Source organism: Mytilus trossulus, chromosome 5 (genome assembly GCF_036588685.1).
Source record: "Mytilus trossulus isolate FHL-02 chromosome 5, PNRI_Mtr1.1.1.hap1, whole genome shotgun sequence".
In the NCBI taxonomy this organism is placed as follows: domain Eukaryota; kingdom Metazoa; phylum Mollusca; class Bivalvia; order Mytilida; family Mytilidae; genus Mytilus; species Mytilus trossulus.
The window spans coordinates 74237998-74251095 of NC_086377.1; the positions used below are offsets into that span (position 1 = coordinate 74237998).

Genomic DNA, 13098 nt, shown 5'->3' on the forward strand with positions numbered 1-13098 from the left:
CTATCTAATAAGAATAAAACTGAATGTTACCTCCAATGTTTTCACCCAAGGACTGCATCCTTGATCTATTAAACATTTTGTTACATCAATCTGTCTATACTCAGCAGCATAATGTAAAGCTGTTCGTCCATACTATAACAATATAAAAATATAAACATGTTAATGGTGTGTGATAACAAAATCATGAGAGGAGTCAAACAATTTACCAAATGTAAGAAAAATAACATCAGGTAAGAATATATCCAATTATATTTGTGTATAAACTATTAAATGGTAGATTAAGATATATAAATTCAATGTATATTTTTTCTGGTTCAGTGAAACAAAGCAGGTAAAAAAATAGTAAACTCTTAATTATATAAGTGTTACAAGTCAAATAATAGCAACCCTCACTTTATATAAGTCTCACAAGTATTTGTTGTCCATTTGACATGTATGATAAACAACATGATTTTATGTTGATTCAGTAGAATGATCAAAGTTGAAAAAAAAAACTTTTTTTCAAGAAACATCAAAACTAGTTATATTTTCTGATTCAGTACGAAGAGACAAGAAAAATAAGACCCCACTTTATATAATTCTGTCAAGCATTTGTTATTTTTAAAAGATGTTTTACATAAGATCTGTAGAGTTAACATTATCTGACTAAAGATGTTTACACAACTTGTTCTCATCAACTTCTCATTAAAATCGGATGTTTACAAAATAATTTTTTGTCAGGAAACAAAATAAAACCTAAACTATCTGATTCAGTTCTGTGTTACGAATAAAATGAGACCCCACTTTATATAATTCTAACAAATATTTGTTGTCCATTAAACCTGTCTGATTAACAACATGATTTTGTGTAGATTCTGTATAAAGTTGTGTTTTGTCAGAGTAAGGTGATTATATCTATCATTACCCTGTCTGTAACTTCTAACTGACTGCCGTGAGTGACTAGGTAAGTCACCACCTCCAGGTGTCCTCCCCGAGCCGCCCACATTAATGGTGTCCTTCCATACTGTAATATCAACATATAACAGACATCAAAACTTGTGTCATAAACTGGACAATGTTGTGTAATAAATATAAACAAAATATATATCACATGAATCAGTGGTCAAAACTGAATAAAATGACCAGTCACACTTTTATTTCTATTCTACATAAACAACAAATAAACAACATGTTTTATTGTGAGATGTCAGAACTTCCATCAGAACTGTCAGGTTAAAAAAAATACTTTTTTCTAGAAACATAAACAATATTTATATCAATGGACTCAAGTGGACAAGACATTTAAAATGAGACCCCACTTTATATAATTCTATCAAATATTTGTTGTCCATTAAACCTGTCTGATTAACAATGATTAAGAAGAATGACTAAAGTGAGAAAAAAAAAACTTTTTTTCAAGAAACATTAAAACGAGTAATATTTTCTGATTCAGTACGAAGAGACAAGAAAAATAAGACCCTACTTTATATAATTCTGTCAAGTATTTGTTAATATTAAAAGGCATTTTACATTAAATCTGTAAAATTAACATTATCTGACTAAAGATGTTAACACAACTTGTTCTCTTTAACTTCTCATTAAAATCAGATCTTAAAAAATCATTTTTCGTCAGGAAACAAAATAAAACCTCAACTATCTGATTCAGTTCTGTGTTACGAATAAAATGAGACCCCACTTTATATAATTCTAACAAATATTTGTTGTCCATTAAATCTGTCTGATTAACAACATAATTTTGTGTAGATTCTGTATAAAGTGATGTTTGGTCAGAGTAAGGTGATTATATCTATCATTACCAAGGATGTAGCTTCTAACTGACTGCCGTGAGTGACTAGGTAAGTCACCACTTCCAGGTGTCCTCCCTCAGCCGCCAACATTAATGGTGTCCATCCATCCTGTAATATCAACATATAACAGACATCAAAACTTGTGTCATAAACTAGACAATGTTGTGTAATAAATATAAACAAAATATATATCACATGAATCAGTGGTCAAAACTGAATAAAATGACCAGTCACACTTGTATTTATATTCTAAATAAACAACAAATAAACAACATGTTTTATTGTGAGATGCCAGAGCTTCCATCAAAACTGTCAGGTTAAAAAAAAACTTTATTCAAGAAACATAAACAATATTTATATCAATGGACTCAGCTGGACAAGACAATAAAAATGAGACCCCACTTTATATAATTCTAACAAATATTTGTTGTCCATTAAATCTGTCTGATTAACAATGATTACGTAGAATGATGAAAGTTAAAAAAAAAAACTTTTTTCAAGAAACATTAAAACGAGTTATATTTTCTGATTCAGTACGAAAAGACAAGAAAAATAAGACCCCACTTTATATAATTCTGTCGAGTATTTGTTATTTTTAAAAGATGTTTTACATTAGATCTGTAGAATTAACATTATCTGACTAAAGATGTTAACACAACTTGTTCTCTTTAACTTTTCATTAAAATCAGATGTTTACAAAATAATTTTTTGTCAAGAAACAAAATAAAACCTTAACTATCTGATTCAGTTCTGTGTTACGAATAAAATGAGACCCCACTTTATATAATTCTAACAAATATTTGTTGTCCATTAAACCTGTCTGATTAACAACATGATTTTGTGTAGATTCTGTATAAAGTGATGTTTGGTCAGAGTAAGGTTATTATATCTATTATTACCCTGTCTGTAACTTCTAACTGACTGCCGTGAGTGACTAGGAAAGTCACCACTTCCAGGTGTCCTCCCTCAGCCGCCAACATTAATGGTGTCCTTTCATACTGTAATATCAACATATAACAGACATCAAAACTTGTGTCATAAACTGGACAATGTTGTGTAATAAATATAAACAAAATATATATCACATGAATCAGTGGTCAAAACTGAATAAAATGACCAGTCACACTTGTATTTATATTCTACATAAACAACAAATAAACAACATGTTTTATTGTAAGATGTCAGGACTTCCATCAGAACTGTCAAGTTAAAAACAAAACTTTTTTTCTAGAAACACAAACAATATTTATATCAATGGATTCAGCTGGACAAGACAATTAAAATGAGACCCCACTTTATATAATTCTATCAAATATTTGTTGTCCATTAAATCTGTCTGTTTAACAATGATTACGTAGAATGATCAACAGTTTTTAAAAAAAAAAAAATTCAAGAAACATTAAAATGAGTTATATTTTCTGATTCAGTGCGAAGAGACAAGAAAAATGAGACCCCACTTTATATAATTCTGTCAAGTATTTGTTATTTTTAAAAGATGTTTTACATTAAATCTGTAGAATTAACATTATCTGACTAAAGATGTTAACACAACTTGTTCTCATCAACTTCTCATTAAAATCAGATGTTTACAAAATAATTTTTCATCAGGAAACAAAATAAAACCTTAACTATCTGATTCAGTTCTGTGTTACAAATAAAATGAGACCCCACTTTATATAATTCTAACAAATATGTGTTGTCCATTAAACCTGTCTGATTAACAGTATTTTGTGTCTATTCAAAATAATGATCAAAGCTTAGAAAATATTTAGTGGTATTTCCGTGTAAAATGTTGGGTGTCTACCAGCTGCTTCATATCAAATGAGTTGTTGTGTATAAGGGTAATATAGCAATGGTGTATGTTTTAGGTGAGTATAAGGGTAATATAGCAATGGTGTATGTTTGTGGTGAGTATAAGGGTAATATAGCAATGGTGTCTGTTTGTGATGAGTATAAGGGTAATATAGCAATGGTGTATGTTTGTGGTGAGTATAAGGGTAATATAGCAATGGTGTCTGTTTGTGGTGAGTATAAGGGTAATATAGCAATGGTGTCTGTTTGTGGTGAGTATAAGGGTAATATAGCAATGGTGTATGTTTGTAGTGAGTATAAGGGTAATATAGCAATGGTGTATGTTTGTGGTGAGTATAAGGGTAATATAGCAATGATGTATGTTTGTGGTCAGTATAAGGGTAATATAGCAATTGTGTATGTGTGTGGTGTGTATAAGGGTAATATAGCAATGATGTATGTTTGTGGTGAGTATAAGGGTGATATAGCAATGGTGTATGTTTGTGGTGAGTATAAAGGTAATATAGCAATGGTGTTTGTTTGTGGTGAGTATAAGGGTAATATAGCAATGGTGTATGTTTGTGGTGAGTATAAGGGTAATATAGCAATGGTGTATGTTTGTGGTGAGTGTAAGGGTAATATAGCAATGGTGTATGTTTGTGGTGAGTATAAGGGTAATATAGCAATGGTGTATGTTTGTGGTGAGTATAAGGGTAATATAGCAATGGTGTATGTGTGTGGTGAGTATAAGGGTAATATAGCAATGGTGTATGTGTGTGGTGAGTATAAGGGTAATATAGCAATGGTGTATGTTTGTGGTGAGTATAAGGATAATATAGCAATGGTGTATGTTTGTGGTGAGTATAAGGGTAATATAGCAATGGTGAATGTTTGTGGTGAGTAGCAATGGTGTATGTTTGTGGTGAGTATAAGGGTAATATAGCAATGATGTATGTTTGTGGTGAGTATAAGGGTAATATAGCAATGGTGTATGTTTGTAGTGAGTATAAGGGTAATATAGCAATGGTGTATGTTTGTGGTGAGTATAAGGGTAATATAGCAATGGTGTATGTTTGTAGTGAGTATAAGGGTAATATAGCAATGGTGTATGTTTGTAGTGAGTATAAGGGTAATATAGCAATGGTGTATGTTTGTGGTGAGTATAAGGGTAATATAGCAATGGTGTATGTTTGTAGTGAGTATAAGGGTAATATAGCAATGATGTATGTTTGTGGTCAGTATAAGGGTAATATAGCAATTGTGTATGTGTGTGGTGTGTATAAGGGTAATATAGCAATGGTGTATGTTTGTGGTGAGTATAAGGGTAATATAGCAATGGTGTATGTTTGTGGTTAGTATAAGGGTGATATAGCAATGGTGTATGTTTGTGATGTGTATAAGGGTAATATAGCAATGGTGTGTTTGTGGTGTGTATAAGGGTAATATAGCAATGGTGTATGTTTGTGGTGTGTATAAGGGTAATATAGCAATGGTGTATGTTTGTGGTTAGTATAAGGGTAATATAGCAATGGTGTATGTTTGTGGTGAGTATAAAGGTAATATAGCAATGGTGTATGTTTGTGGTGAGGACAAGGGTAATATAGCAATTGTGTATGTGTGTGGTGAGTATAAGGGTAATATAGCAATGGTGTATGTTTGTGGTGAGTATAAGGGTAATTTAGCAATTGTGTATGTGTGTGGTGAGTATAAGGGTAATATAGCAATGGTGTATGTTTGTGGTGAGTATAAGGGTAATATAGCAATTGTGTATGTGTGTGGTGAGTATAAGGGTAATATAGCAATGGTGTATGTTTGTTGTGAGTATAAGGATAATATAGTAATGGTGTATATTTGTGGTGAGTATAAGGGTAATATAGCAATGGTGTATGTTTGTTGTGAGTATAAGGGTGATATAGCAATGGTGTATGTTTGTGGTCAGTATAAGGGTAATATAGCAATGGTGTATGTTTGTGGTGAGTATAAGGGTAATATAGCAATAGTGTATGTTTGTGGTTAGTATAAGGGTAATATAGCAATGGTGTATGTTTGTGGTGAGTATAAGGGTAATATAGCAATAGTGTATGTTTGTGGTGAGTATAAGGGTGATATAGCAATGGTGTATGTTTGTGGTGAGTATAAGGGTAATATAGCAATGGTGAATGTTTGTGGTGAGTATAAGGGTAATATAGCAATGGTGAATGTTTGTGGTGAGTATAAGGGTAATATAGCAATGGTGTATGTTTGTTGTGAGTATAAGGGTAATATAGCAATGGTGAATGTTTGTGGTGAGTATAAGGGTAATATAGCAATGGTGTATGTTTGTGGTGAGTATAAGGGTAATATAGCAATGATGTATGTTTGTGGTGAGTATAAGGGTAATATAGCAATGGTGTATGTTTGTAGTGAGTATAAGGGTAATATAGCAATGGTGTATGTTTGTGGTGAGTATAAGGGTAATATAGCAATGGTGTATGTTTGTAGTGAGTATAAGGGTAATATAGCAATGGTGTATGTTTGTAGTGAGTATAAGGGTAATATAGCAATGGTGTATGTTTGTGGTGAGTATAAGGGTAATATAGCAATGGTGTATGTTTGTAGTGAGTATAAGGGTAATATAGCAATGATGTATGTTTGTGGTCAGTATAAGGGTAATATAGCAATTGTGTATGTGTGTGGTGTGTATAAGGGTAATATAGCAATGGTGTATGTTTGTGGTGAGTATAAGGGTAATATAGCAATGGTGTATGTTTGTGGTTAGTATAAGGGTGATATAGCAATGGTGTATGTTTGTGATGTGTATAAGGGTAATATAGCAATGGTGTGTTTGTGGTGTGTATAAGGGTAATATAGCAATGGTGTATGTTTGTGGTGTGTATAAGGGTAATATAGCAATGGTGTATGTTTGTGGTTAGTATAAGGGTAATATAGCAATGGTGTATGTTTGTGGTGAGTATAAAGGTAATATAGCAATGGTGTATGTTTGTGGTGAGGACAAGGGTAATATAGCAATTGTGTATGTGTGTGGTGAGTATAAGGGTAATATAGCAATGGTGTATGTTTGTGGTGAGTATAAGGGTAATTTAGCAATTGTGTATGTGTGTGGTGAGTATAAGGGTAATATAGCAATGGTGTATGTTTGTGGTGAGTATAAGGGTGATATAGCAATGGTGTATGTTTGTGGTGAGTATAAGGGTAATATAGCAATGGTGTATGTTTGTGGTGAGTATAAGGGTAATATAGCAATGGTGTATGTTTGTGGTGAGTATAAGGGTAATATAGCAATGGTGTATGTTTGTGGTGAGTATAAGGGTAATATAGCAATGGTGTATGTTTGTGGTGAGTATAAGGGTAATATAGCAATGATGTATGTTTGTGGTCAGTATAAGGGTAATATAGCAATTGTGTATGTGTGTGGTGTGTATAAGGGTAATATAGCAATGGTGTATGTTTGTGGTGAGTATAAGGGTAATATAGCAATGGTGTATGTTTGTGGTTAGTATAAGGGTGATATAGCAATGGTGTATGTTTGTGATGTGTATAAGGGTAATATAGCAATGGTGTATGTTTGTGGTGTGTATAAGGGTAATATAGCAATGGTGTATGTTTGTGGTTAGTATAAGGGTAATATAGCAATGGTGTATGTTTGTGGTGAGTATAAGGGTAATAGAGTAATGGTGTATGTTTGTGGTCAGTATAAGGGTAATATAGCAATGGTGTATGTTTGTGTTGAGTATAAGGGTAATATAGCAATGGTGTATGTTTGTGGTGAGTATCAGGGTAATATAGCAATGGTGTATGTTTGTGGTGTGTATAAGGGTAATATAGCAATGATGTATGTTTGTGGTGAGTATAAGGGTAATATAGCAATGGTGTATGTTTGTAGTGAGTATAAGGGTAATATAGCAATGGTGTATGTTTGTTGTGAGTATAAGGGTAATATAGCAATGGTGTATGTTTGTGGTGAGTATAAGGGTAATATAGCAATGGTGTATGTTTGTGGTGAGTATAAGGGTAATATAGCAATGGTGTATGTGTGTGGTGTGTTTAAGGGTAATATAGCAATGGTGTATGTTTGTGGTGAGTATAAGGGTAATATAGCAATGATGTATGTTTGTGGTGAGTAAAAGGGCAATATAGCAATGGTGTATGTTTGTGGTGAGTATAAGGGTAATATAGCAATGGTGTATGTTTGTGGTGAGTATAAGGGTAATATAGCAATGGTGTATGTTTGTGGTGAGTATAAGGGTAATATAGCAATGGTGTATGTTTGTGGTGAGTATAAGGGTAATATAGCAATGGTGTATGTTTGTGGTGAGTATAAGGGTAATATAGCAATGGTGTATGTTTGTGGTGAGTATAAGGGTAATATAGCAATAGTGTATGTTTGTGGTGAGTACAAGTAAAGAACTGCAATAAGCCGCCATGTTTATTTTTTTCAAGTTTGCATTGCCTATAAGTGTGATCTGTAACTTGTTTGTGATGAGTGTAATAATGTCATTGCTATGTCACATGTTGGTGTTGAGTATAAGAGTGTCATTGTTATGTCACATGTTGGTGTTGAGTATAAGAGTGTCATTGCTACGTCACATGTTGGTGTTGAGGTTAAGAGTGTCATTGTTATGTCACATGTTGGTGTTGACTATAAGAGTGTCATTGCTATGTCACATGTTGGTGTTGAATACAAGAGTGTCACTGCTATGTCACATGTTAGTATTGAGTATAAGAGTGTCATTGCTATGTCACATGTTGGTGTTGACTACAAGAGTGTCACTGCTATGTCACATGTTGGTGTTGAGCATAAGAGTGTCATTGTGATGTCACATGTTGGTGTTGACTATAAGAGTGTCATTGCTTTGTCACATATTGGTGTTGACTATAAGAGTGTCATTGCCATGTCACATGTTGGTGTTGAATACAAGAGTGTCACTGCTATGTCACATGTTGGTGTTGACTATAAGAGTGTTGTTATGTCACATGTTGGTGTTGACTATAAGAGTGTTATTGCTATGTCACATGTTGGTGTTGAGTATAAGAGTGTCATTGATGTCACATGTTGGTGTTGAGTATAAGAGTGTCATTGCTATGTCACATGTTGGTTTTGAGTATAAGAGTGTCATTGTTAAGTCACATGTTGGTGTTGACTATAAGAGTGTTATTGCTATGTCACATGTTAGTGTTGACTATAAGAGTGTCATTGCTAAGTGACATGTTGGTGTTGACTATAAGAGTGTCATTGCTATGTCACATGTTGGTGTTGACTATAAGAGTGTCATTGCCATGTCACATGTTGGTGTTGAATACAAGAGTGTCACTGCTATGTCACATGTTGGTGTTGATTATAAGAGTGTTATTGCTATGTCACATGTTGGTGTTGAGCATAAGAGTGTGATTGTTATGCCACATGTTGGTGTTGAGTATAAGAGTGTCATTGATATGTCACATGTTGGTGTTGAGTATAAGAGTGTCATTGCTATGTCACATGTTGGTGTTGAGTATAAGAGTGTCATTGTTAAGTCACATGTTGGTGTTGACTATAAGAGTGTTATTGCTATGTCACATGTTAGTGTTGACTATAAGAGTGTCATTGCTAAGTGACATGTTGGTGTTGACTATAAGAGTGTCATTGCTATGTCACATGTTGGTGTTGACTATAAGAGTGTCATTGCTATATCAAAAGTTAGTTTTGACTATAATAGAGTCATTGCTATGTCACATGGTATTGTTGACAATAAGAGTGTCATTGCTATGTCACATGTTGGTGTTGACTATAACAGTGCCATTGCTATGTAACATGTTAGTATTGAGTATAAGAGTGTCATTGCTAAATGACATGTTGGTGTTGACTATAAGAGTGTCATTGCTATGTCACATGTTGGTGTTTAATATCAGAGTGTCATTGCTATGTCAAATGTTGGTGTTGACTATAAGAGTGTCATTGCTATGTCACATGGTATTGTTGACATTAAGAGTGTCATTGCTATGTCACATGTTGGTGTTGAGGTACAGTGTCATTGCTATGTCAAATGTTGGTGTTGAGGTAGAGTGTCATTGGTATGTCACATGTTGGTGTTGAGGTAAAGAGTGTCATTGCTATGTCACATGTTGGTGTTTACTATCAGAGTGTCATTGCTATGTCAAATGTTGGTGTTTACTATCAGAGTGTCATTGCTATGTCACATGTTGGTTTTGACTATTAGAGTGTCATTGCTATGTCACATGTTGGTGTTGAGGTAGAGTGTCATTGGTATGTCACATGTTGGTGTTGAGGTAAAGAGTGTAACTGGTATGTCACATGTTGGTGTTGAGGTACCTAGTGTCATTGCTATGTCACATGTTGGTGTTGACTATAAGAGTGTCATTGCTATGTCACATGTTGGTGTTGACTATCAGAGTGTCATTGCTATGTCAAAAGTTAGTTTTGACTATAAGAGTGTCATTGCGATGTCAAATGTTGGTGTTGAGGTAGTGTCATTGGTATGTCACATGTTGGTGTTGAGGTAAAGAGTGTCATTGCTATGTCACATGTTGGTGTTGACTATAAGAGTGTCATTGCTATGTCACATGTTGGTGTTGACTATAAGAGTGTCATTGCTATGTCACATGTTGGTGTTGACTATAAGAGTGTCATTGCTATGTCACATGTTGTATGATCAGGTGTCACATGTCATGTTCAGTACAGGAGTAGTAAAGGCATGTTGTATGATCAGGTGTCACATGTCATGTTCAGTACAGGAGTGGTAAATGAATGTTGTATGATGTGGTGTCACATGTCATGTTCAGTACAGGAGTGGTAAATGCATGTTGTATAATCAGGTGTCACATGTCATATTCAGTACAAGAGTGGTAGATGAACGTTGTATAATCAGGTGTCACATGTCATGTTCAGTTCTGGAGTGGTAAATGAATGTTGTATAATCAGGTGTCACATGTCATGTTCAGTACAAGAGTGGTAAATGCATGTTGTATAATCAGGTGTTACATGTCATGTTCAGTACAAGAGGGGTAAATAAATGTTGTATGAGCAGGTGTTACATGTCATGTTTAATACAGAAGTGGTAAATGATTGTTGTATGATCATGTGTCATGTCTTGTGTCATGATGATGCAATATTTATGTATTTTTTTGTAGAATACCATGAAAGTGTATCTTAAGTGTCATAAAGTATAATAAAATAAATCTCAATATTTCAGTTGTATACAGTAAGAAAGTATCAGACAGCAACTCTTTGACATACAAACTGGAGTGGTATTCATCAGTGTAATGAAGTAAATCACAATATTTCAGTTGTATGCAGTTATGAAGTATCAGACAGCAAACTTTATGACATACAAACTGGAGTGGTATTCATCAGTGTAATGAAGTAAATCACAATATTTCAGTTGTAGACAGTAAGGAAGTATCAGACAGCAACCCTTTGACATACAAATTGGAGTGGTATTCATCAGTGAAATGAAGTAAATCACAATATTTCAGTTGTATGCAGTTATCATGGTTATGAAGTATCAGACAGCAAACTTTATGACATACAAACTGGAGTGGTATTCATTGGTGTAATGAAGTATGTCATGTTTGTTTGTGGCTGTTGTGTGTCTTTTCGTCTGGCCATGGCATTCTTCTACTTCTTCATGTACTTAATGTGGTTTTTCACTTTTTTACTTGGGTATATATATTGGTGTTGAATACAGAAGCTGTATATTTTGGTGGTGTGTAATGATGTTTCACACTGTTTTTTGTTCAATACAAGAGTTCTATCTACATTCAGGTTGTGTGATGATGTTTCTTAATATTTTGAGACAAGATTTTTTGCAATAACCAAAAATTAACATTGAATCGCTGAACATAAACAAGAGTAATATTTGACTGATTCATATAATTTGTACTATATAATAAATAACTTTATATGTGCTAAACAGTTTACTTCACTTACTATACGATCACTACATTCCAAGTTAGCTCTGTTCTTTAAACATAATTCTACCTCTTTTATATTCCCCTCCCTTGCAGCTATAAGAAGTTTCTGTAAGCAAAACAAAGCTTTTACATTTTCCTCTAGAACATACAAATGTATCATAAATGTAATAATTGAATTTAACAAGCTACATTTTTACAGTTTCAACAGTTTATACCAAATACAGTGATTACCAACATGAGCAAGAAGGAGTGAAATTGTTGTGTATACTTTCAGATTTTTTTTTTAGAAAAGTCTGTAGACAATTGTATTATGCATCAGTTTTGAGATCAGCCTAAGTTTTTGTTGAGGTTTGTGTTGCTCGGTCTTTAGTTTTCTATGTAATGTTTTGAATATAAAAAGAAGACGTGGTATGATTGCCAATGAGACAATTCTACAAAATAGACAAAATGACACAGAAAATAACAACTATAGGTCACTGTACAGCCTTCAACAATGATCAAAGCCCATATGGCATAGTCAGCTATAAACAGTCAGAGCTCAGACATAAATAAGTCTGAATCTGCTTTTGACTCATAGGTCTAAATTTGTAAGTTTTAGGATTTGTCTCCCTTTAATGTAAGACAAACTATGACTTGAATAAGTCAAATATTGTTAAGCAAGAAATAATTGACCAGAATCAAAAAGTTCCAAATATCGACTCCTACAAGTCGATAAGTTATCAAAATTGGTTAACTTCAAGACCCACGCATATTTATAAAAAGGTCATGCATCTAAATCAAATAAAGACAACATTGAAAGACAATGCTTTGTCTTCTTAAGAAAAATATGAATGCGAGTCTAAAAAATCAGAGTTAATGTTAATTAACCTTAAAATGCAACCACCTGGAATCACACTTAATAAGGTAAAACATCTGTGTTTAGTAAGGATGGTCAATTAGATAATTAAATATAGATAACTCAAGTCGTTGTGAACTCTCATACAGGTTTTTGCTGTCATAGGTGGTGTAGTTTGGCCACAATGTAACATTAAGTTTTTTCACCAACATAAACAGACCTAAACAAGTTTGTCGTTTTCTGACATAGATAAGTCTAAAATTGAACTACATTTTTATAATAAATACATGTTTCGACTTATTTTTTAGTCAAAAACAAAAATCAACTTGTTTATGTCTGAGCTCTGACTGATAAATGGCACTGAAATGACTAATGTAGACCGTTGAATTTTGATTGTTTTTCATTTTGTTCCATGGCGTTGTCAGATTTTCTTCGACTTAAAAGAGTTGTGAATGTCCTACAATATCTTACGTTTCTTTTTTTTTTGTCTCCTGGAATTTTGTATATTGAAATTCTGTTCACTGTAGTCATTTTGATTTCTCCTGTTCTCCCCCTGAGAATACTGCACGCCTGTATCTTTATAACATAGGTCACATGACACTGACTGACTCTGAGAATATTACACACCTGTATCGTTATGTACATTTTATAGACAACATAAGTCACATGACATATGTCACATGACACTGACTGACTGAGAATACTGCACGCCTGTATCTTTATGTACAGTTTGTAGACAACATAGATCACATGACACATTTTATAGGTCACATG

The 13098-nt window shown here is 33.5% G+C and overlaps 1 protein-coding gene across 1 annotated transcript; it reads right to left on the minus strand.

Moving 5' to 3' along the window:
- LOC134718296 (protein fem-1 homolog C-like) lies at window positions 1-11649 on the minus strand. Its single transcript, XM_063580791.1, has 5 exons — window positions 11506-11649; window positions 2687-2785; window positions 1797-1895; window positions 905-1003; window positions 1-132 (listed from the first exon to the last, which is right to left on the minus strand). The coding sequence occupies exons 1-5, from the start codon at window positions 11647-11649 to the stop codon at window positions 1-3; spliced, it is 573 nt and encodes a 190-aa protein (XP_063436861.1).
- Between the last annotated feature and the right edge of the window lie 1449 nt (window positions 11650-13098).